The sequence below is a fragment of the Oncorhynchus mykiss genome, chromosome 8 (assembly GCF_057628025.1).
Source record: "Oncorhynchus mykiss isolate SJ-2025 chromosome 8, ASM5762802v1, whole genome shotgun sequence".
NCBI classification, from domain to species: Eukaryota; Metazoa; Chordata; class Actinopteri; order Salmoniformes; family Salmonidae; genus Oncorhynchus; species Oncorhynchus mykiss.
In genome coordinates, this window is record NC_143029.1 from 40614522 (window position 1) to 40640227 (window position 25706).

At 41.2% G+C, this 25706-nt stretch overlaps 1 protein-coding gene across 3 annotated transcripts in view; it reads left to right on the forward strand.

Moving 5' to 3' along the window:
• Positions 1–25706, forward strand: part of LOC110529903 (putative methyltransferase-like protein 24) — a 107576-nt gene that overhangs the window by 74756 nt on the left and 7114 nt on the right. The window contains exons 1-3 of one of the 3 annotated variants that reach the window (XM_090243429.1): positions 6815–8970; positions 11152–11297; positions 22103–22328. In XM_090243429.1, coding sequence (XP_090099555.1) covers positions 11293–11297; positions 22103–22328 — 231 coding nt within the window. In that variant the 5' untranslated portion in view covers positions 6815–8970; positions 11152–11292. Of the gene's footprint in view, positions 1–6814; positions 8971–11151; positions 11298–22102; positions 22329–25706 lie in introns of those variants that run through there. The other 2 variants (XM_021612557.3, XM_090243428.1) reach the window with 2 other exon arrangements.

Consider the following 25706-nt stretch of genomic DNA (forward strand, 5'->3'; position numbering starts at 1 on the left):
ATCCTTTGTGTAACCAGCCGTCATATCGGGTTAGCCCACTAGGGGCTTTTCATGACATGATTAGTAATATATGTGTGATCTATCCTGTGTATACAGTGGGGCAAAAAAGTATTTAGTCAGCCACCAATTGTGCAAGTTCTCCCATTTAAAAATATGAGAGAGGCCTGTAATTTTCATCATAGGTACACTTCAACTATGACAGACACAATGAGAAAAGAAAATCCAGAAAATCACAATGTAGGAATTTTAATGAATATATTTGCAAATTATGGTGGAAAATAAGTATTTAGTCACCTACAAACAAGCAAGATTTCTGGCTCTCACAAACCTGTAACTTCTTCTTTAAGAGGCTCCTCTGTCCTCCGCTCGTTACCTGTATTAATGGCACCTGTTTGAACTTGTTATCAGTATAAAAGACACCTGTCCACAACCTCAAACAGTCACACTCCAAACTTCACTATGGCCAAGACCAAAGAGCTGTCAAAGGACACCAGAAACAAAATTGTAGACCTGCACCAGGCTGGGAAGACTGAATCTGCAATAGGTAAACCGCTTGGTTTGAAGAAATCAACTGTGGGAGCAATTATTAGGAAATGGAAGACATACAAGACCATTGATAATCTCCCTCGATCTGGGGCTCCATGCAAGATCTCACCCCGTAGGGTCAAAATGATCACAAGAACGGTGAGCAAAAATGCCAGAACCACACGGGGGGACCTAGTGAATGACCTGCAGAGAGCTGGGACCAAAGTAACAAAGCCTACCATCAGTAACACACGCCGCCAGGGACTCAAATCCTGCAGTGCCAGACGTGTACCCCTGCTTAAGCCAGTACATTTCCAGGCCCGTCTGAAGTTTCCTAGAGAGCATCCAAAGAACACCATACCTCCTGTGAAGCATGGGGGTGGAAACATGATTTGGGAATGTTTTTCTGCAAAGGGACCAGGATGACTGATCCGTGTAAAGGAAAGAATGAATGGGGCCATGTATCGTGAAATTTTGAGTGAAAACCTCCTTCCATCAGCAAGGGCATTTGAAGATGAAATGTGGCTGGGTCTTTCAGCATGACAATGATCCCCAACACACCGACCGGGCAACGAAGGAGTGGCTTCGTAAGAAGCATTTCAAGGTCCTGGAGTGGCCTAGCCAGTCTCCAGATCTCAACCCCATAGAAAATCTTTGGAGGGAGTTGAAAGTCCGTGTTGCCCAGCAACAGCCCCAAAACATCACTGCTCTAGGGGAGATCTGTATGGAGGAATGGGCCAAAATACCAGCAACAGTGTGCGAAATCCTTGTGAAGACTTACATAAAACGTTTCACCTCTGTCATTGCCAATATAGGATATATAACAAAGTATTGAGATAAACTTTTGTTATTGACCAAATACTTACAGTGCCTTGCGAAAGTATTCGGCCCCCTTGAACTTTGCAACCTTTTGCCACATTTCAGGCTTCAAACATAAAGATATAAAACTGTATTTTTTTGTGAAGAATCAACAACAAGTGGGACACAATCATGAAGTGGAATGACATTTATTGGATATTTCAAACTTTTTTAACAAATCAAAAACTGAAAAATTGGGCGTGCTAAAATATTCAGCCCCTTTACTTTCAGTGCAGCAAACTCTCTCCAGAAGTTCAGTGAGGATCTCTGAATGATCCAATGTTGACCTAAATGACTAATGATGATAAATACAATCCACCTGTGTGTAATTAAGTCTCCGTATAAATGCACCTGCACTGTGATAGTCTCAGAGGTCCGTTAAAAGCGCAGAGAGCATCATGAAGAACAAGGAACACACCAGGCAGGTCCGAGATACTGTTGTGAAGAAGTTTAAAGCCGGAGTTGGATACAAAAAGATTTCCCAAGCTTTAAACATCCCAATAACAACGTTATGTTTGGCGTAAAAGCAACACAGCTGAACACACCATCCCCACTGTCAAACATGGTGGTGGCAGCATCATGGTTTGGGCCTGCTTTTCTTCAGTAGGGACAGGGAAGATGGTTAAAATTGATGGGAAGATGGATGGAGCCAAATACAGGACCATTCTGGAAGAAAACCTGATGGAGTCTGCAAAAGACCTGAGACTGGGACGGAGATTTGCCTTCCAACAAGACAATGATCCAAAACATAAAGCAAAATCTACAATGGAATGGTTCAAAAATAAACATATCCAGGTGTTAGAATGGCCAAGTCAAAGTCCAGACCTGAATCCAATCGAGAATCTGTGGAAAGAACTGAAAACTGCTGTTCACAAATGCTCTCCATCCAATCTCACTGAGCTGTTTTGCAAGGAGGAATGGGAAAAAATTTCAGTCTCTCGATGTGCAAAACTGATAGAGACATACCCCAAGCGACTTACAGCTGTAATCGCAGCAAAAGGTGGCGCTACAAAGTATTAACTTAAGGGGGCTGAATAATTTTGCACGCCCAATTTTTCGGTTTTTGATTTGTTAAAAAAGTTTGAAATATCCAATAAATGTCGTTCCACTTCATGATTGTGTCCCACTTGTTGTTGATTCTTCACAAAAAAATACAGTTTTATATCTTTATGTTTGAAGCCTGAAATGTGGCAAAAGGTCGCAAAGTTCAAGGGGGCCGAATACTTTCGCAAGGCACTGTATTTATTTGGGTTGCAATTTCTGTGGCTGGTAACTCTAATGAACTTATCCTTTGCAGCAGAGGTAACTCTGGGTCTTCCATTCCTGTGGCAGTCCTCATGAGAGCCAGTTTCATCATAGAGCTTGATGGTTTTGGCGACTGCACTTGAAGAAACTTTAAAGTTCTTGAAATATTCCATAATGACTGACCTCCGTGTCTTAAAGTAATGATGGACTGTCTGTTTGCTTATTTGAGCTGTTCTTGCCAAAATATGGACTTGGTCTTTTACCAAATAGGGCTGTATACCCCCCTACTTTGTCACAACACAACTGATTGCCTCAAAAGCATTTAAGAAGGAAAGAAATTACACAAATTAACTTTTAAACATGAAACTATTTGTGAGAAGATAAAATGTGATTTTAACTTCTAAATGAGAAAATTGTTTCATAAGTTAACTTATGCTCAATCAGTTACACCATCCATGGGAGCACAGACATTGGTTAGAAGGATGAAACACACCCCTTCTCCTACCCAGTACAAAAGCCCCCTAACGATCATGAACATTTAGTTCCAGAAATGTGAGGACTGCTGTCCTAAGGTTTAGAAGGGCGAATTTCAATGTGGAGGTGACGATCACCACGCTGGAATGGTACATTTCGACTAGATCAGCCAGAATACAGCATGAGCTGGTTATGGCAACTCCTAGATGTTGAGTTATCAGCTGCAGCTGTAAACGTACGTGGCCTAGAAAAGGACAGACAATCTCCTAAGAACGACAGGGTACTTCAACGTTTCCGCTCCACAACACTACGACCAGAAAGATTCTTCAAAGGACAATGGCGATGTCTGCTGGGCAAACCAGTCTTCCATCTTCGATCCATCTATCGAAGTGCAGCTCAGAGTAAATATATATCTTGCATTTTCCATTTCCCGAATGGCCGCTTATTATAATGCATACGATTCTGTATTTACGGTAGCATAGCTTCTCAATGTCCAATAGAGACCCAATCCCTTTGTCCCTCTGTCTTCCCGCTCTTTCATTCAAACCAAACCCCCATCCTTTGTGTAACCAGCCGTCATATCGGGTTAGCCCACTAGGGGCTTTTCATGACATGATTAGTAATATATGTGTGATCTATCCTGTGTATACAGTGGGGCAAAAAAGTATTTAGTCAGCCACCAATTGTGCAAGTTCTCCCATTTAAAAATATGAGAGAGGCCTGTAATTTTCATCATAGGTACACTTCAACTATGACAGACACAATGAGAAAAGAAAATCCAGAAAATCACAATGTAGGAATTTTAATGAATATATTTGCAAATTATGGTGGAAAATAAGTATTTAGTCACCTACAAACAAGCAAGATTTCTGGCTCTCACAAACCTGTAACTTCTTCTTTAAGAGGCTCCTCTGTCCTCCGCTCGTTACCTGTATTAATGGCACCTGTTTGAACTTGTTATCAGTATAAAAGACACCTGTCCACAACCTCAAACAGTCACACTCCAAACTTCAATTTGGCCAAGACCAAAGAGCTGTCAAAGGACACCAGAAACAAAATTGTAGACCTGCACCAGGCTGGGAAGACTGAATCTGCAATAGGTAAACCGCTTGGTTTGAAGAAATCAACTGTGGGAGCAATTATTAGGAAATGGAAGACATACAAGACCATTGATAATCTCCCTCGATCTGGGGCTCCATGCAAGATCTCACCCCGTAGGGTCAAAATGATCACAAGAACGGTGAGCAAAAATGCCAGAACCACACGGGGGGACCTAGTGAATGACCTGCAGAGAGCTGGGACCAAAGTAACAAAGCCTACCATCAGTAACACACGCCGCCAGGGACTCAAATCCTGCAGTGCCAGACGTGTACCCCTGCTTAAGCCAGTACATTTCCAGGCCCGTCTGAAGTTTCCTAGAGAGCATCCAAAGAACACCATACCTCCTGTGAAGCATGGGGGTGGAAACATGATTTGGGAATGTTTTTCTGCAAAGGGACCAGGATGACTGATCCGTGTAAAGGAAAGAATGAATGGGGCCATGTATCGTGAAATTTTGAGTGAAAACCTCCTTCCATCAGCAAGGGCATTTGAAGATGAAATGTGGCTGGGTCTTTCAGCATGACAATGATCCCCAACACACCGACCGGGCAACGAAGGAGTGGCTTCGTAAGAAGCATTTCAAGGTCCTGGAGTGGCCTAGCCAGTCTCCAGATCTCAACCCCATAGAAAATCTTTGGAGGGAGTTGAAAGTCCGTGTTGCCCAGCAACAGCCCCAAAACATCACTGCTCTAGGGGAGATCTGTATGGAGGAATGGGCCAAAATACCAGCAACAGTGTGCGAAATCCTTGTGAAGACTTACATAAAACGTTTCACCTCTGTCATTGCCAATATAGGATATATAACAAAGTATTGAGATAAACTTTTGTTATTGACCAAATACTTACAGTGCCTTGCGAAAGTATTCGGCCCCCTTGAACTTTGCAACCTTTTGCCACATTTCAGGCTTCAAACATAAAGATATAAAACTGTATTTTTTTGTGAAGAATCAACAACAAGTGGGACACAATCATGAAGTGGAATGACATTTATTGGATATTTCAAACTTTTTTAACAAATCAAAAACTGAAAAATTGGGCGTGCTAAAATATTCAGCCCCTTTACTTTCAGTGCAGCAAACTCTCTCCAGAAGTTCAGTGAGGATCTCTGAATGATCCAATGTTGACCTAAATGACTAATGATGATAAATACAATCCACCTGTGTGTAATTAAGTCTCCGTATAAATGCACCTGCACTGTGATAGTCTCAGAGGTCCGTTAAAAGCGCAGAGAGCATCATGAAGAACAAGGAACACACCAGGCAGGTCCGAGACACTGTTGTGAAGAAGTTTAAGGCCGGATTTGGATACAAAAAGATTTCCCAAGCTTTAAACATCCCAAGGAGCACTGTGCAAGCGATAATATTGAAATGGAAGGAGTATCAGACCACTGCAAATCTACCAAGACCTGGCCGTCCCTCTAAACTTTCAGCTCATTCAAGGAGAAGACTGATCAGAGATGCAGCCAAGAGGCCCATGATCACTCTGGATGAACTGCAGAGATCTACAGCTGAGGTGGGAGACTCTGTCCATAGGACAACAATCAGTTGTATATTGCACAAATCTGGCCTTTATGGAAGAGTGGCAAGAAGAAAGCCATTTCTTAAGATATCCATAAAAAGTGTAGTTTAAAGTTTGCCACAAGCCACCTGGGAGACACACCAAACATGTGGAAGAAGGTGCTCTGGTCAGATGAAACCAAAATTGAACTTTTTGGCAACAATGCAAAATGTTATGTTTGGCGTAAAAGCAACACAGCTGAACACACCATCCCCACTGTCAAACATGGTGGTGGCAGCATCATGGTTTGGGCCTGCTTTTCTTCAGCAGGGACAGGGAAGATGGTTAAAATTGATGGAAAGATGGATGGAGCCAAAAAACAGGACCATTCTGGAAGAAAACCTGATGGAGTCTGCAAAAGACCTGAGACTGGGATGGAGATTTGTCTTCCAACAAGACAATGATCCAAAACATAAAGCAAAATCTACAATGGAATGGTTCAAAAATAAACATATCCAGGTGTTAGAATGGCCAAGTCAAAGTCCAGACCTGAATCCAATCGAGAATCTGTGGAAAGAACTGAAAACTGCTGTTCACAAATGCTCTCCATCCAACCTCACTGAGCTCGAGCTGTTTTGCAAGGATTAATGGGAAAAAATTTCAGTCTCTCGATGTGTAAAACTGATAGAGACATACCCCAAGCGACTTACAGCTGTAATCGCAGCAAAAGGTGGCGCTACAAAGTATTAACTTAAAGGGGCTGAATAATTTTGCACGCCCAATCTTTCAGTTTTTGATTTGTTAAAAAAGTTTGAAATATCCAATAAATGTAGTTCCACTTCATGATTGTGTCCCACTTGTTGTTGATTCTACACAAAAAAATAACGTTTTATATCTTTATGTTTTAAGCCTGAAATGTGGCAAAAGGTCGCAAAGTTCATGGGGGCCGAATACTTTCGCAAGGCACTGTATTTTCCACCACCATTTGCAAATAAATTCATTCAAAATCCTACAATGTGATTTTCTGGATTTTTTTTCTCATTTTGTCTGTCATAGTTGAAGTGTACCTATGATGAAAATTACAGGCCTCTCTCATCTTTTTAAGTGGGAGAACTTGCACAATTGGTAGCTGACTAAATACTTTTTTGCCCCATTGAGTTGAGTTTTTACCAAAAAGTTCTATTTAGGTTTCATCTGACCATATGACATTCTCCCAATCTTCTTCTGGATCATCCAAATGCTCTCTAGCGAACTTCAGACAGGCCTGGACATGTACTGGCACTGCAGGATTTGAGTCCCTGGCGGCTTAGTGTGTTACTGATGGTAAGCTTTGTTACTTTGGTCCCAGCTCTCTGCAGGTCATTCACTAGGTTCCTCCGTGTGGTTCTGGCATTTTTGCTCGCCGTTCTTGTGATCATTTTGACCCCACGGGGTGAGATCTTGTGTGGAGCCCCAGATCGAGGGAGATTATCAGTGGTCTTGTATGTCTTCCATTTCCTAATAATTGCTCCCACAGTTGATTTCTTCAAACCAAGCTGCTTACCTATTGCAGATTCAGTCTTCCCAGCCTGGTGCAGGTCTACAATTTTGTTTCTGGTGTCCTTTGACAGCTCTTTGGTCTTGGCCATAGTAGAGTTTGGAGTGTGACTGTTTGAGGTTGTGGACAGGTGTCTTTTATACTGATAACAAGTTCAAACAGGTGCCATTAATACAGGTAACGAGTGGAGGACAGAGGAGCCTCTTAAAGAAGAAGTTACAGGTCTGTGAGAGCCAGAAATCTTGCTTGTTTGTATGTGACCAAATAATTATTTCCCACCATAATTTGCAAATAAATTCATTAAAAATCCTACAATGTGATTTTCTGGATTTCTTTTTCTTATTTTGTCTGTCATAGTTGAAGTGTACCTATGATGAAAATTACAGGCCTCTCTCATATTTTTAAATGGGAGAACTTGCACAATTGGTGGCTGACTAAATACTTTTTTGCCCCACTGTATGTTCATTGAAAGAGAATTTGTCTTGCTTGACAACTCAAACATACTCCATTGATTACCATAGAGATGGCGTTCTGATTCATCTGATTTGTCTCTTTCCTACTGTGGTTTATGAAAGTCAGAATGGCAGACTGATCTGAATGCTAATTTAACTTCATCCAGTGAAGATAACACAATTCACTTTGTTTCCTATTATACGGACATAGTTAGAATGAATACAAATGTATCATCATCATTATAGCGTCTTATTTCTTCTCCTCTTTCCTATTAGCCACATGTGGAATGTCATTCACCTATTTAACTTAAAGCCTATAAGCACGGCACAATAATTCACATTCCTCATGCTTGCTGTTCAACCTATCGGCTCACTTTTGCAATTATCACTTTCCTCTCTCTCTTACCCATGTTCTCTCACTAGCTGTTTTCAGCAACAGTTTTCAACAACCATCCACCTCCCCACCACCACCAGCTATAATAATTTTAAGGCCCCTCATTGGAACTCCTTTCCTCCAGCCGAGGGGTTTCGATGCCAGCTGCCCAGCAAAGGGCTACCTGTCATCAGCATCTGGCTCCGAGGAGCATTCCACGGAGATGAGGCCATACCCAAAACGATGTAATAAAATTCCATACTGCATTCTGTCTCTGTTGTTCATTCAGTTAAGCCTGTACTCGATTTAACGAAATAAATGAGATGTTCTTGCCTTTTTTGTTCGTTGATTGATGTGTTGTTTGAGGATAAAGATTGTGAGGCAGAGACAGGGTCGGCTTTTATGCCCTTGTGTTTTATAATCCACAAAATACAAACTCCAACTGCACTGTGTGAGAGAGGCTATAGCATCAATCAAGTTGTTTAAAAAGTAAAGTAAGTTTTATCATTGCTATAATCCAACCATTTTCTGATAACGAAGGCCATTGTGCTTCTGTAATCAAATTATGTTAAGAAACATCAGCAAACCTCTTATCTTTTCTTTCATATACCGTGGGCCTACAGAGTTCTGCTAATGACGAAGCACTTAATCTACAGTATATCTTACATGGCAGGCATGTTGCTTATAATGAATTAGCCTTTGGATGTGTGTGTGTGTGTGTGTGTGTGTGTGTGTGTGTGTGTGTGTGTGTGTGTGTGTGTGTGCGTGTGCGTGAAGGGGGGTTGTTGGGGGTGAATCGCCTATCATCTCATCTGACAGGCGGAGAGGGAGTTGCAGTGACTATAACAGCTTCCTCAGCAGTAATTCTGACTGACGTCGTGGTTGGTGGAACTCAACTTGTGAGAGAGGTACGCTGCACTGCGTTTGGCAAATAATTAGCAGTCAATGCAACACACACACAACAGTGGGAAAGGTGGAGACTGATCAAGGTAACATACTGTGTAGTGTTGCAGTATATTCACAATGACAACAACGTGTCAGTACCTTTCTATTTATAATAGCTCACAATATAGTCCAGCATACTGTTACAATAACACATGTTCAAATCAACAATAATGGGCCAATGCAATTAGGAACCTCTACAACACATAACTGCAACAGCTAAACAAAAATCCTCCAATACAACAGTATCATCGCTACCACAGCAATACATGGATGGATAATTGCCTCCCATTTCAGCATATCTCACGGTGCTCACCACAACACAATCTATTCATAAGGCTGTTTAAAATTCTATTGCATTCTGCAATTTTTTTTACAATGCCATTGTTGCAGAGTGCCTGACAGAAGTCCCCAAGGCTCCAAGCGTGACTGTTATTCCCTCACAATAAGTCACAGCTCTTGACTTGGTCATGCCTCCTATTGCCTTCTGCTTTCTTTTCATGCCAAAAGTTCTGTTCGGACAGGATAAAAGCACTGAGGTCCTCCTATTCATCTCTATTGATAAATGCTTTTCTTCTAAAGATTGAAGAAGTCAGAATCCATTAATTCCAAAGATTTATGACATCACAAAGCGTAAGAACCCTCTAGAGATTCTAGACTTCGTCCACTTTCCATTAGTGGCATGGGGAAGAATTCATAAATGTCAGCAAAGTAGAGCACATTTTACATTGAACGTAGAGTCACGACCCACCAACTGGTGCAACCGGCCACTGGTTAGGGTTGGGCTAAAATGGTGGTTCAGAAAGAGAAGGATTTATGACCAGTCTCTGTCTAGGCAGTGGTCTCTATGGGGAAAGACAGATTAGAACAAATAATCAGTCTGTCTCTGTCAATATCCGCTGATCCAGTCCAGTTCAGACAGTCTCTGGAGGAGATAGAAGAGCTAAAGCAATCAGACAGAAAACAGTCATAAATCCTGTCTGTCCTAACACCTCCCACACACACTCCAAACACACATTCCGGACACATATTCAGGACAAACATTCAGGACACACACATGCATGAATGCATGCACACACACGTATGTATGCATGCACAAATACCTCCATGCATGCACACACATACACTCTATCAATGATGGCTTTGGCTCACACACAGCTCTTCACGCATACTTTATACACACCCATCCTTGTCTTTTTGGCATTGGAGTTTGCCGTCTCTCTCTAATATACACATACACCCCGTCCCAAACAAAGAAATACCTACTCCCCACAGACTAAGACCAGCCAGTGTGAGCCAACTGGTTCTGTTAGTCTTGGTGTTTTTGTCAGCAATGGTGGCTGCAGTAGAGAGAGATAGGGGCCTGGAAGGGCAGATATCTCCCTCTCCTTCTCTCATCCTCTCCCTATTCTTCGCTCCTCCTCTCTTCCTCACTTCCTCTCTTGTTCTCACTCTCTTCTGCTGACAAGAGAAACCTGGCCGTGTGCGCATTCAACTCTAGCTATTAATGAATCTATTGATTTTGTCTGTAGTTTCAGTTAGTACATGCACTTTACAGTATATAGAACATGTAATGAAAAAATAAACAGAAACGTTGAACTGCAACATGGAGTCAATGGAATCCTTGAGCATTAAGGCAAGATTAAGGTGCCCTGTCCCTCACTGTGAGATGGAGAATCATGTCAAGGATGGAGGACGCATTTGTTTACACTAAATCACATTTTTTCTCCTTCACTGAAACTAAAAGGAAAGGAAGGTGAGGGGCAGAGGAGGAGAAATGGAGACGGTGCTACTCGATGAGAAAGAAAAACATGTTGAAATATGAATATATGTGTGTGTGTGTGTGGGGGGGGGGGGAATATGTGATCTGACAGGGGCAAGGGGTAACTATGGTATACACTATACAGTATGTGATGTTGATGATGATTATTACAATTAAAATGATAACAATGGCGATGATAATAACGATCAAATCTAATTTTAATTGTCACATGCTTCATAAACAACAGGCGTATACTAACAGCGAAATGCTTTCTTAATCTTCCCAACAATGCAGAATACAAATAACAAATATATAATAATAATACTTTTTTTAAATGATATTTTAGGGGAGTAGTTTACTGATGACCCCTGTGTCTCTCCTACAGGTGTCTTGTGCCCCCCCTTCCCCAGAGGGCCCCTTGGCACTAGAAGGTCAGGAAGGGCCAAAGGGCCCCTGGGCAGTGTGTCTGGACAGCAGGTACAGCCTGGCACAACGGATACACACCAAACACTGCCGGGTCTACTCTATGGGGTGAGTATATATGTATGTATATATATATATATATATATATATATATATATATATATATATATATATATATATATATATATATATATATATATATAAATATATATATAAATATATATATACACACACACACACACACACACACACACACACACACACACACACACACACACACAGTCTTGTATAACTAACCTTGTGGGGACACACAATTCAGTCCCATTCAAAATCCTATTGTGCCTAACCCCTAACCCTTACCCTAAACCTTCACCTCAATACTTAACCTTAGCTCCTAAACCTAACCTTAAACCTAATTATAACCCTAACACTAATTCTAACCCAAACCCCCGTAGAAATAGCATTTGACCTTGTGGGACTAACAAAATGTCCCCAGTTAGTCAAATTGTGTTTGCTTACTATTCTTTTGGGACTTCTGGTCCCCACAAGTAAAGTTAAACACGTACACACACACAGAAACGGAAACAGCCTGGCCCAACACATCACTAGGGCGGCAGGCAGCCTAGTGGTTAGAGCTTTGGGCTAGTAACCGAAAGGTTGCTAGATTGAATCCCCGAGCTGACAAGGTAAAATAATGTTGTTCTGCCCCTGAACAAGGCAGTTAACCCACTGTTCCCTGGTAGGCCGTCATTGTAAATAAGAGTTTGTTCTTAACTGACTTGCCTAGTTAAATAAAGGTTAAATAAATAAAACATATCTAATAATTGAAATCATATCTCTGTGTCATGTCATCTGGATGCTATTTTGCAGAGTATAAATGGATTTGACCTTCCAGGAGTAGATGTGCCCTTGCTGTATACCCAGGGCTGAGCTGGGCTTGGCAGTGGTGGGATGTAGGGTTGAAGAGATTAAGCCCCTGGATGGCCTATTATTTTGTGCTGGCAGCAGCAGGGTAGGCAGTCGGTGGACTCTGAGAAGGAGCGAAGAGGTTAGATAGGCAGGAACAGGAATGAGGGGGTGGGAAAGCAAGTTTAGGGATTAACCCTGTTTACACCAATGTCAAGGGTCAAATGAACTGGTTTTGAGAAACAGATTTCCTATTGATGACTGATAAGCACATACACATACACACCAATTTCTCCTCACTTTTCACAATGTTACTTATAGTATTGCCCTCTCAGGTCAAAGTACGCCATACAAGTCCCCACACACACTTCAGCTGTCTGTATCGATCTAATGATCTGGGGGTTGGTTTTCTCTGCCACATTAGTTTGATGGGCTGTTGTGATAGCAGAGCTAGATAAACAGGAGTATATCCCCATTGTCATCACTCACACCAACACTACAACACTGTGGGCGGGGGGACATCATTAAGCACCATGGTTTTTCCTGACTACCTGATCAGGGAATAATACATCTATAACTCGGGCCCAGAACTGTGTGAAAGCCGGATTGTTTCTTTGATCGTGGTTGTTCACGTAACCTTTGACACGACACATATATAACTACTGGGATCTGGCATTTTGCAACACGCGGTTAGAAAAAGCATGCGACAAGCGACGCTCCGGACATCATTGATGACGTATTTCTGAAAAAGTGATGCCCGCATCGGCACACTGCTCTGAAGTTAGCTGCTCAGCGATTTAGACGCATGCCTCGGCGTTCTGGTCTCAAACAAAACATCCCTAGAGTGAGGGTGTAACTAGGCCGTCAAAAGGAAATGCCTTTATGATATACTGTAATGTATTGTCGTAAAGAGTTTAATTTGATATATTCACTTCGACACTCACTTGGTGAAGGCTCCAGGACTGAAAGCCGTTGGCCACAACAACCATGCCTTTGTCGCTAGCAAATACATTCATGGTAGGTAACTATAATTCACTCGAAAGGCAAAAGGAAATATGCAAACCTCTCACCTCTCCGGATTAAAACAGAATTATGATAAGTGCACCATATTCCGTATTTGATCACAAAAAAAATACAACTTTTACATTACTGTGTAGTTTACAAATAAAATGGTCCCAACGGTAAAGTGCACATACTCGGTATTCATATCCCGAAATAAATAAAATATCTCATTACAATACATTTTAATAGAAAGTTACCATGGAAAGAACAACACCAGTCTATTTGTGGAGAAATCACTCTGATTCATTATTTAGTCATATCCCAGATTACCTATTTACTTATGGCCCTGCCTAACCTAACGACTTGTTTTCTAAATTACATGAGCAAAAAATATTCCACTTTATTTGGAATGGCAAGCCAGTGTGGACCCGTCGTTCAGGGCAGGTGGGGCAGAGCCCTGTTTTGAGCCCCACCTGTTTTTTTTGTTGTTTTTTTTGTTGTTATTTTGGAATTAATACATGTCAGTTTGCAAACAATGTATAAAAAATTATCGAATAAAGCTGCATACAAACATGGTCTCTAAAATGCAGGTGTTACAGCCTAGCTCAATGCTTTCTGTGGAGGTGGGGCGGAAAATACGGAGCATAGGGGTTGGTAATGTTCTCTAGTTGCGCTGTGATTGGCTCAGTGGTCTGTCACTCATGGGGACACTACATCACCTCAAAATCTACGTGGAGAGCTTGAAATTTCTAGCCCCTTGGGTGCCGCCATAGAGTTACATTACAGCTGCCCATCCAAGAAGCCCCAAGGTCATTGGCAAAAGATAAAATGACATCAAATACGAAAAACAGTGCCTTGCGAAAGTATTCGGCCCCCTTGAACTTTGCGACCTTTTGCCACATTTCAGGCTTCAAACATAAAGATATAAAACTGTATTTTTTTGTGAAGAATCAACAACAAGTGGGACACAATCATGAAGTGGAACGACATTTATTGGATATTTCAAACTTTTTTAACAAATAAAAAACTGAAAAATTGGGCGTGCAAAATTATTCAGCCCCTTTACTTTCAGTGCAGCAAACTCTCTCCAGAAGTTCAGTGAGGATCTCTGAATGATCCAATGTTGACCTAAATGACTAATGATGATAAATACAATCCACCTGTGTGTAATCAAGTCTCCGTATAAATGCACCTGCACTGTGATAGTCTCAGAGGTCCGTTAAAAGCGCAGAGAGCATCATGAAGAACAAGGAACACACAAGGCAGGTCCGAGATACTGTTGTGAAGAAGTTTGGATTTGGATACAAAAAGATTTCCCAAGCTTTAAACATCCCAAGGAGCACTGTGCAAGCGATAATATTGAAATGGAAGGAGTATCAGACCACTGCAAATCTACCAAGACCTGGCCGTCCCTCTAAACTTTCAGCTCATACAAGGAGAAGACTGATCAGAGATGCAGCCAAGAGGCCCATGATCACTCTGGATGAACTGCAGAGATCTACAGCTGAGGTGGGAGACTCTGTCCATAGGACAACAATATTGCACAAATCTGGCCTTTATGGAAGAGTGGCAAGAAGAAAGCCATTTCTTAAAGATATCCATAAAAAGTGTTGTTTAAAGTTTGCCACAAGCCACCTGGGAGACACACCAAACATGTGGAAGAAGGTGCTCTGGTCAGATGAAACCAAAATTGAACTTTTTGGCAACAATGCAAAACGTTATGTTTGGCGTAAAAGCAACACAGCTCATCACCCTGAACACACCATCCCCACTGTCAAACATGGTGGTGGCAGAATCATGGTTTGGGCCTGCTTTTCTTCAGCAGGGACAGGGAAGATGGTTCAAATTGATGGGAAGATGGATGGAGCCAAATACAGGACCATTCTGGAAGAAAACCTGATGGAGTCTGCAAAAGACCTAAGACTGGGACGGAGATTTGTCTTCCAACAAGACAATGATCCAAAACATAAAGTAAAATCTACAATGGAATGGTTCAAAAATAAACATATCCAGGTGTTAGAATGGCCAAGTCAAAGTCCAGACCTGAATCCAATCGAGAATCTGTGGAAAGAACTGAAAACTGCTGTTCACAAATGCTCTCCATCCAATCTCACTGAGCTCGAGCTGTTTTGCAAGGAGGAATGGGATCACTTGTTGTTGATTCTTCACAAAAAAATAAAGTTTTATATCTTTATGTTTGAAGCCTGAAATGTGGCAAAAGGTCGCAAAGTTCAAGGGGGCCGAATACTTTCGCAAGGCACTGTATCTACTGTAGCTTTGATTGGACTGATCATGTCAACATCATACTTTCAAAATCTTAGCTAGCAAGCTAGCAGTCATCATCATGAATCATGACAACAATCTACTGGCAAACCCTTTTCAATCCTTGTCATAAGAAGAGAAATGATGAAGAAAATTATAGATAAAATGTGAGGTGCTCATCGGCCATTGGACATAAATATTACACAACAAGTTGGAAATCGCAAATTCAACAATGGGTGGTTTGGAAGGAATCAGTGGCTAACTGCTATTCAGTGGATTGGGTGTGTGGTCCAAGTCTGGGTTTAAGGGTCTCTTTTCAAAGCTTTAAAGGATAAACATTCAACTATGGCCATGCTGTCAATCCAGCATGACTTCTGGGGGAAGATGGGCGTCACCTGGAGGGGTGTGGAGACAATCACAAGGACAGGTGAAACCGATCAGGTCGTGACACACACATCTACTATGTTTTCAGTTAAATACCATGATAAGATTTAGTTTAGTCACCAATACATCAGGTAATGATAGGCTCACCATTAAGTAATTTTAACTACCATTTATTCCAATAGCAAATACAAGATAACCACATTTCAAAAGTGTTATTTTTGAATAGCTGAATGGAAAGAATAGTAGATGTGTCATGCCCTAACCTTAGTTCCTTTTTTATGTCTCTATTTTGGTTTGGTCGGGGCATGAGTTGGGGTGGGCATTCTATGTTGTTGTTCTATGTTTTCTTTTCTATGTGTTTGGCCTGGTATGGTTCCCAATCAGAGGCAGCGGTCTATCGTTGTCTCTGATTGAGAACCATACTTAGGTTAGCTTTCCCCCGCTGGTGTTTGTGGGTAGTTGTTTCCTGTTTTGTGTTTTCACCTTTCAGGACTGTTTCGATTTTCATTTCTTACATTCACTTTGTTATTTTGTATTTTTCATGTTCGGTTATAATAAAATATCATGGACACTTACCACACTGCGTTTTGGTCCGATCCTTCCTACTCCTCATCCGATAAAGACGAAGATCGTTACAAGATGGTAAATATCATTTACCAGAGTATTTCACAAAAACTTCACACAATTTTTCTTACTAATAATTTGTATCCAATGGCAGGTTATGAGCATGTTGAGAAATATGTCAGTCTTACAGTTATTTATACAGTACATACGTAGGACAAATCATCAGAAATTGGGGTATTGCAAAAAATGATCACCTTTTCTACATGATTTGTCAACTAATAAAGTATTGCATGTCTCTCTGCTTGAAATTCATCAGCTTGCAGTGTATCAATGAAATTCAGATAATGAGATGGAATATATTGTTATACAACCAAGGTATTTCAACAGTGCATTGTACACTACACTACACAATTCTAAATGGTAGCACAAAGTGATTCTTTCAACTTCATCCTATTGAAGCACACTGGCTGATGGAGAATGATGATGTAGTATTTACAGCCACATGCATGTGCGATTTGGTTTTACCTTCCAACAAATTGATGTCAAATTAATACAGTTACGAAGTAAAAAATATAGAATTTTACAGTGCTCAGCAGTTATCAAACTATATACTGTACGTTAATTTTTTTATCACTTGATGCAATTTTTAACAGGTTGACATTTTCACAACTCTTAGTACATAACTCAAAACAGTTAATCAAAAAGGCAGCTGTTTCAAAACTCTAAGCACATTTTCAATTGATTAAGTAAATTCAGCAAAAAAAGAAACATCCTCTCACTGTCAACTGCGTTAATTTTCAGCAAACTTAACATGTGTAAATATTTGTATAAATATAAGATTCAAATACTGAGACATAAACTGAACAAGTTCCACAGACATGTGACTAACAGAAATTGAATAATGTGTCCCTGAACAAAGGGGGGTCAAAATCAAAAGTAACAGTCAGTATCTGGTGTGGCCAAGTACTGCAGTGCATTTCTTCCTCATGGACTGAACCAGATTTGTCAGTTCTTGCTGTGAGATGTTACCCCATTCTTCCACCAAGGCACCTGCAAGTTCCCGGACATTTCTGGGGGGAATGGCCCTAGCCCTCACCCTCCGATCCAACAGGTCCCAGACGTGCTCATTGAGATCCGGGCTCTTCACTGGTCATGGTAGAACACTGACATTCCTGTCTTGCAGGAAATCACGCACAGAACGAGCAGATTGCCTGCAATGACAACAAGCTCAGTCCGATGATGCAGTGACACACCGCCCCAGACCATGACGGATCCTCCACCTCCAAATCAATCCCGCTCCAGAGTACAGGCCTTGGTGTAACGTTCATTCATTAAACAATGAACGCGAATCCGACCATCACCCCTGGTGAGACAAAACCGCGACTAGTCAGTGAAGAGCACTTTTTGCCAGTCCTGTCTGGTCCAGTGATGGTGGGTTTGTGCCCATAGGCGATGTTGTTGCCGGTGATGTCTGGTGAGGACCTGCCTTACAACAGGCCTACAAGCCCTCAGTCCAGCCTCTCTCAGCCTATTGCGGACAGTCTGAGCACTGACTGAGGGATTGTGCGTTCCTGGTGTAACTTGTGCAGTTGTTGTTGCCATCCTGTACCTGTCCCGCAGGTGTGATGTTCGGTTATACCGATCCTGTGCAGGTGTCGTTACACGTGGTCTGCCACTGCGAGGACGATCAGCTGTCCTTCCTGTCTCCCTGTAGCATTGTCTGAGGCATCTCACAGTACGGGTATTGCAATTTATTGCCCTGGCCACATCTGCAGTCCTCATGCCTCCTTGCAGCATGCCGAAGGCAAGTTCATGCACATGAGCAGGGACCCATGACATCTTTATTTTGGTGTTTTTCAGAGTCCTTAGAAAGGTCTCTTTAGTGTCCTAAGTTTTCATAACTGTGACCTTAATTGCCTACCGTCTGTAAGCTGTTAGTGTCTTAACGACGTTCCACAGGTGCATGTTCATTAATTGTTTATGGTTCATTGAACAAGCATGGGAAACAGTGTTTAAACCCTTTATCTTTGAATTATCTTTGAAAGACAGGGTCCTGAAAAAGGGACGTTTATTTTTTTGCTGAGTTTATAACACACAAAATCATAGTCACTTTTTCACTAAACTTGTGTTTAATCGAAAAATCCATGTCTCACATTGCAATAAATGTTAATATACTGCGGTGTAAAGTACTTAGGTAAAAATACTTTAAAGTACTGCTTATTTTGTTTTTTGGGTTATCTTTACTTTATAATTTATTATTTAACTTTTATTTTTTTTACTTTAACTTCACTACATTCCTAAAGAAAATAATGTACTTTTTACTCCATACATTTTCCCTGACACCAAAAGTATTTGTTACATTTTGAATGCTTAGCAGCACAGGAAAATGGTCCAGTTCACCTACTTATCAAGAGAACATCCCTGGTCATCCCTACTGCCTCTGATCTGGCAGACTCACTAAACACGAATGCTTAGTTTGTAAATGATGTCTGAGTGTTGTAGTGGTCCGCTGGCAATCCATACATTTGCTTAATATAAGGAATTACATTTTTTTTAAAAAGCCAAATACTTTCAGACATTTACTCAAATAGCATTTTACTGGGTGACTTTCACTTTTACTTAAGTCATTTTCTATTAAGGTATGTTTACTTTTACTGAAGTATGACAATTGGGTACTTTTTCCACCACTGTTCACATAAAGTACAGTAATTGCCTTTCACAATGCAATGCCCACATTCCTTTTGATATGATTCTCTTATCTTTTGTTAAAATAAATTGTATTATTACTTAATCCGACTGCTCTTAATTGATGATCGATTAAAAGTTTAGTAAAGCTATAGATTTGACATGTAAACTGTTTTGTCTAGTAGAGATTTTGAGAAGTCCATAATGAAAATGTATGTATGTAAAGTAGAAACATAAAAAGTATGATATATACTTACTCGAATGTACTACTATGATGTTGACTATTATGTAACAAATCAAATCAAAGTGTATTGGTCGCGTACACAGAGAAGCAGATGTTAAAGCAGGTGCAGCAAAATGCTTTTGTTTCTAGCTCCTACAGTGCAGTAAATCAACACCAATACAATGCATTACAATACCTATATGCAAATAATCCAGTCCAAAACAAGAAAGAAATGCATCCTATATTTACTGAAATTACATTGGCCATTGGAGTACTGTAATACTGTAATATACTGTATGCCATTTGAACTGAGCTACATACAGGACCACTACAATACATAAATAGAATACTGTAAAATACAATACACGATTGCAATACAGGTGGAAGATGTCTGATTGCCATCCCCATGAGCGTGCCACCCGCCTTCAGGCCATGGATGAGGCATGCATTGATTTCAATCCAGACCTACAGTACCAGTCAACAGTTTGGATCATTCAAGGGTTTTTCTTTATTTTTACTATTTTCCACATTGTAGAATGATAGAGAAGACATCAAAACTAGGAAATAACACATATGGAATCATGTAGTAACCAACAAAGTGTTAAACAAATGAAAATATATTGTATATTTGAGATTCTTCAAAGTAGCCACCCTTTGCCTTGATGACAGCTTTGCACATTTTTGAATGAGTACTGTATGTCAGGCTTGGATTCGCCATGCCAAAGGGTGGCATGGACAATGTAATTCCGATGAGAACCAATGGCCAAATGGTCAAGACAGGATTGATGCAAACTAGTGCCTGCTAAACATTGTTTCTTTAATTTCTTTAATTTGATTACATTGTGAAAGATGTCTTCAATGATCACACCTTTGATCACACATGGGAAAGAAATGATGGAAATGTGATGTTCAGTCAATTTTAATGGGTAGCGCAAGTGTATGGCCTAATGTGAAAACAATGAAATGTACTGTAATTTACAGTACTATACCACAAAGGGCAATTTTGAAACATGTATCCATAGAGATTCTATTAAATTACTAAAAGGGGATATGACATAAACCCTCGAAGTTTCAGAATGGGGTGAAAAATGCAGCCATATTGGTCGAGGCGAAATCCAAACCAGTCTAATTGGAATAAATGACAGTAGAGGCATAATCCTGATTTTACTTATGCAGGAACATAAAACAAAGGCATGTGATATATCAGAAATGGAAATATTGTGAATAGAATTATTCAACTTCCGCCGGAGTCGGTCCCTCTCCTTGTTCGAGCAGCGTTGGGCGGTCGACGTCACCGGCCTTCTAGCCATCGCCAATCCACTTTTCATTTTCCATTTGTTTTGTCTTTGTTTTCTACACACCTGGTTTCAATTCCCCCATTATATGTTCATTATTTAACCCTCTGGTTTCCCCCATGTTGGTGTGCGTGTTTGTTCTATTGATCAGGCTGTTACTGACGGCTGGTATTTTTTGCCGGGTTTTGTTATTACGCCTGTTTATTTTGTGGTACCGGTATTGTTCCCGCACTATAGTATTGTGTTTATACGGGTGCTTTCTTGTATTAAATACCTTGTCCACGCATCTCAGTTCTCCTGTGCCTGACTCCTTTCACCAGTTACCCACAGCCTTGACAATTGTCATATAATCATAAATACCGGTTTTAAAAAAATATCTGTATAAATAGCCTCAAAAATATATGTGAACACACCATGAGTGTCTCAATTTTTGTTTTCTTGGAAAGCTGAGAGTGCTGCTATATGATACATACAAGTTTACAACTTGTCTGTTCTATTATCTACTGAATTCAACCGGTGTATGGCTGTGGATTGACTGCATTGTTTGAACGGAATGTTGGCATATGCAAGGGACAAACAGCAACGTTCTGTACATTACCTTGGAAATAACAGATTATGCAGCTGGACGAGAGTAATGTGCAGAACGGAGGCATTTGTCCCGCTTATATACCACAGTTGCTCTTCCCACATCCTCTCATGTAAAACAGCAAGCACTGTCATCTGAAGTATCATTTCACTAAAACGGTAGCAAGGCATGAGACACTCTCCTGGTAGGGCCTGCTTTGATACCATTAGTGGTTGTGTTAACTGAATCATTTAGCAGAGAGGGAAACCGAGATGTCTGGAGCATTCCCTTCCTGTCTTCCCTTCCCTCTCTCATCTCATCCCTGCATCTCCCTCCTAAACGCATGGCTGTCTATGAGGGAACAGAGTAGCTCATCCGTGAGAAATTAACTTTGAGAGATACTCCCTGAGCTGCAATTACTGTGTAGAGATACAGCAAGCCACATCGCAAACACACAGCTACAGAGACAGACTGAGAGAGAAAGCGAGCTCTGTCTGCCTGCATAGATTTACAAACAAGGAGCATTCAGTGAAAGAGGAAAAGAGTGGGAAGAGAAGAAAAGGTGAACAGAGAAAATGAGAGAGGGGGAAAAGAGAGAGAGAGAGAAAGAAAGAGAGGGGGGAGTGAAACATGAGCCTTTGTCAGTCTTGAAAACAAGCAACCCACTGGGCACACACTGGTTGAATCAACATTGTTTCCACGTCATATCAATGAAATCACGTTGAACCATCTTGGAATAGCCGTTAAATTGACGTCTGTGTGCAGTGGGAAGAAGAAATAAAATATTTTCCTGCTCATATCCTCCCATACTTTTAGCCTTACATTGAATTATTCATTGAGCTGCTGAAGTAGGCAGTTATTTTCAGCTTCAGCAGCTATACAAACTATTCCCCAAAAGTCCTTATACAATATACAATACATAATTATATCTGCATCCATCCATCCACTCATCCATCCATAAAATATGATTTATATAACCTCTCTCTCCCTCTCCACCTTTTTTTTTGTATCTCCCTCCCTCCCATAGGTTGGGTGTGGAGGATAAAACCCTGGAGCGCTCTCTGGCCAGGGTGGGCTGTGAGGTACACTGTTTTGACCCTAGCCTAAAGCAGGCCCACCTGCAGGAGTCAGACATGTGGCTCCATCGTCTCTCCGTAGACTGGAGGGACCCCAACCCAGCCATCCCCGCCCAGAGACAGCACGGCAACACCAAGAAACTGGCCACCATCCTCAACGATTTTGGACACAGACAGGTCAGGGGGCACATAGATAGGAGAAGGGTGTAAACGGTGAGGTGTGAATGAAGTGACAAATGGGCAAATGTGTCCTGAATCAAATATAAGGAATAAGTCAAACATGGGCTTATATTGTGAGAGTATATGTACTATACATAATACAGTGACAACTTACTCCACAAACCAACGTCCTACACAGTGCACAATATGCAGTACCTGTCGTTTATGGCATACCCATGACCAATACAAACAATACATGCAAAAGACACTATAAAAGTCACTATAAACACAAACCAGATATCCTTATCTTCCTCACTTCGGCCGAAAAAGGCTACACGAAAATGCATATTTTCTCTCCCTATGAGCTGGAAGAATTCACTTCATTACCACATAAAGCTGCAGGTTGACTGCAGCAGCAGTTCCTCTCTACACCTCCTTATCATTCATTCCTCCAGTGTCTCCTCTTGCCCTGGAGGGCAGAAAACTCAGAGGAAGATAGATTCTCATCCGGGTTGGGCCTCTGTCTCCCTCCAGCAGGGGGTATTTTCTCATTTTTTCGTCCACCAAGCAAGGAGTTTTTGTATGGAGGTCAATGAAAGTGTCCATATTTTGTCAACAAAAAAATGAATGGCTTATTTGCCCACGTGAGGTTTATTTTATATAATGGAAGTTTTGTAATGTTTACGTTGTTGAGAAAAAAACACTTTATATCGGAGTTGTCTCGAGATGGCTATTCATGGAATGAGGCTAGTAAGCATAGCATCTCTCTCCATTGAATACATGCGTTTGACGTCAACAACCCTGATTGAATATTAAAAAAAAGGAATACAACAATGAGATGTATCCACCAATCCAAAGACGGGATAGGCGGGAGCTAGACAGCCCGATGTGCCGCTTTGTGGATAATGACTCCCATTGTTAGGGTGGAGAGACATGTATCTTGTCAGTATATCCATAATCTTTGCTTATAGTTACGGCTTTCCTCCTTTAAATATTATCATTCAGAATATTAACTCACTGGAGTCTACCAGAGGGGGAGCTCTGTGTTCTGCCTTATCAGATATGGATCTGCATACAAGGTCAATGACATCCACACACAAACACACACACTCATGCACGCTTGCAAACACGCACCCACATGCTCACTTGCACACACACGTGGGCCTGCACACAACAGCATATCATCGGTTTTCTATCGCTCATTTGCACTTCATGTCAATGATATCATGTCACCGTGTGGGACTGTGGGTCAATTAACCTTGTCGGGAGTGGGCGCCCTGATTCTAGTTTGTGAGCTAGGCAGGCTACTGCCTGGGAAGGTCTCCCACTCAGAAGTACGAGATGGGGAGGGATGCGGGGTAGGTTGACCTCAGGTCTCCCCACTGGAAGCCTGAGGTAGGGGGAGCGGGAGAATCTATCAAATAGCGCACCTCTAACTTCATACAGTACTAATGCAATTAGTACAATCAGTCACACTACGAAATGCTACCAAATAAACCACAATTCATTCATAATACTGTGAATATATAGTTTCACAGACATATTGTTGCATTTTTTGGTTGACAGTGTTGGGGGATGGGTACTGTAGTCTTGACTCTTGGTTGACAGTGGTGGGGGATGGGTACTGTAGTCTTGACTCTTGGTTGACAGTGTTGGGGGATGGGTACTGTAGTCTTGACTCTTGGTTGACAGTGGTGGGGGATGGGTACTGTAGTCTTGACTCTTGGTTGACAGTGTTGGGGGATGGGTAATGCATTGATGCTGGAGTGCCTATTTGTCTTTGTTACTTATTTTTGATATTTATGAGTCTTATTTTTGTATATATTTTTATAGTTTTAAATGTTATGATTATTTATTTGTGTTGTTCCAAATGTCTGAATAAAAATTACAGGTAGTGCAGAAGGGGAGGTTCGCCCAGGAAGCCATACAAGCTAGAACCGCCACCGTTAATTAGTACACATTTTTTACCAGGCTCTTGAGCAGAATGCCTGGAAGCCACGCACGGGTGCCTAGCATTAGCGAGTCCATGCTTAGAGGCATCAGCCATTAATTCCTTTTTCTGGAGCGTGTGTGCATGTGTTTGAGATAAGGACAGACCCGATCCCTGTACCTGCTTTAGATGCAAAGCGACACACACGTCTCCATAATGGGCTTTTAACGTGAGTACACAGCATGCTTAAGGAACAACTGTCTGCCTTTCTTCTCCCTGACTTTTTTCTTTCTTCCAGCTTTGCGTCAGAAGAACAGCACAGGGAACTGATGAGTCGCTTCTAAAGATCAAAATATGCATTAATTTGTGTTCTTTATCGTTGATTACACAGCTCATAAATGAGTCATATGCCACTCTGGTCAGCATCAGAGCCTGTCTCCATGGGGATTAACACCACTTCAACAGTCCTTCAGATCTCATGCAAATTGATTTGCTTTCACCTAATTAAGTGATAATGCCAGAGAAGCCGGTGTAGACAGAACAACAACAGTAGCTGCATTTGTTTAAGCTGTTTTCTAGTGACATTTAACAATGAGCTAATGAGGCACAATGTCGCTTGGCATAGAAAATGTCCTCTCTCGTTAGGAAACTGTTGTCCAGAGGAGCTAGCCAACAACACAGCTAACAAAATAACTTATAACAAACTAGCTGCACTTCGTTTCGTTTGACCTTTTTTCAATTTATATTTCTTTGTACAGTTGAAGTCGGAAGTTTACATACACCTTAGCCAAATACATTTAAACTCAGTTTTTCACAATTCCTGACATTTAATCCTAGTTAAAATGCCCTGTTTTAGGTCAGTTAGGATCATCACTTTATTTTAAGAATGTGAAATGTCAGAATAATAGTAGAGAGAGTGATTTTTTTCAGCTTTTATTTCTTTCATCACATTCCCAGTGGGTCAGAAGTTTACATACACTCAATTAGTATTTGGTAACATTGCCTTTAAATTTTTAAACTTGGGTCAAACTTTTCACGTAGCCTTCCACAAACTTCCCACAATAAGTTGGGTGAATTTTGGCCCCTTCCTCCTGACAGAGCTGGTGTAATTGAGTCAGGTTTGTAGGCCTCCTTGCTCGCACACGCTTTTTCAGTTCTGCCCACAAATTTTCTATAGGATTGAGGTCAGGGCTTTGTGATGGCACTCCAATACCTTGATTTTTTTGTCCTCAAGCCATTTTGCCACAACTTTGGAAGTGTGCATGGGGTCATTGTCCATTTGGAAGACCAGATGTCTTGAGATGTTGCTTCAATATATCCATATCATTTTTCCTCCTCATGATGCCATCCATTTTGTGAAGTGCACCAGTCCCTCCTGCAGCAAAGCACCCCCACAACATGATGCTGCCACCCCCGTGCTTCACGGTTGGGATGGTGTTTTTCGGCGTGCAAGCCTCCCCCTTTTT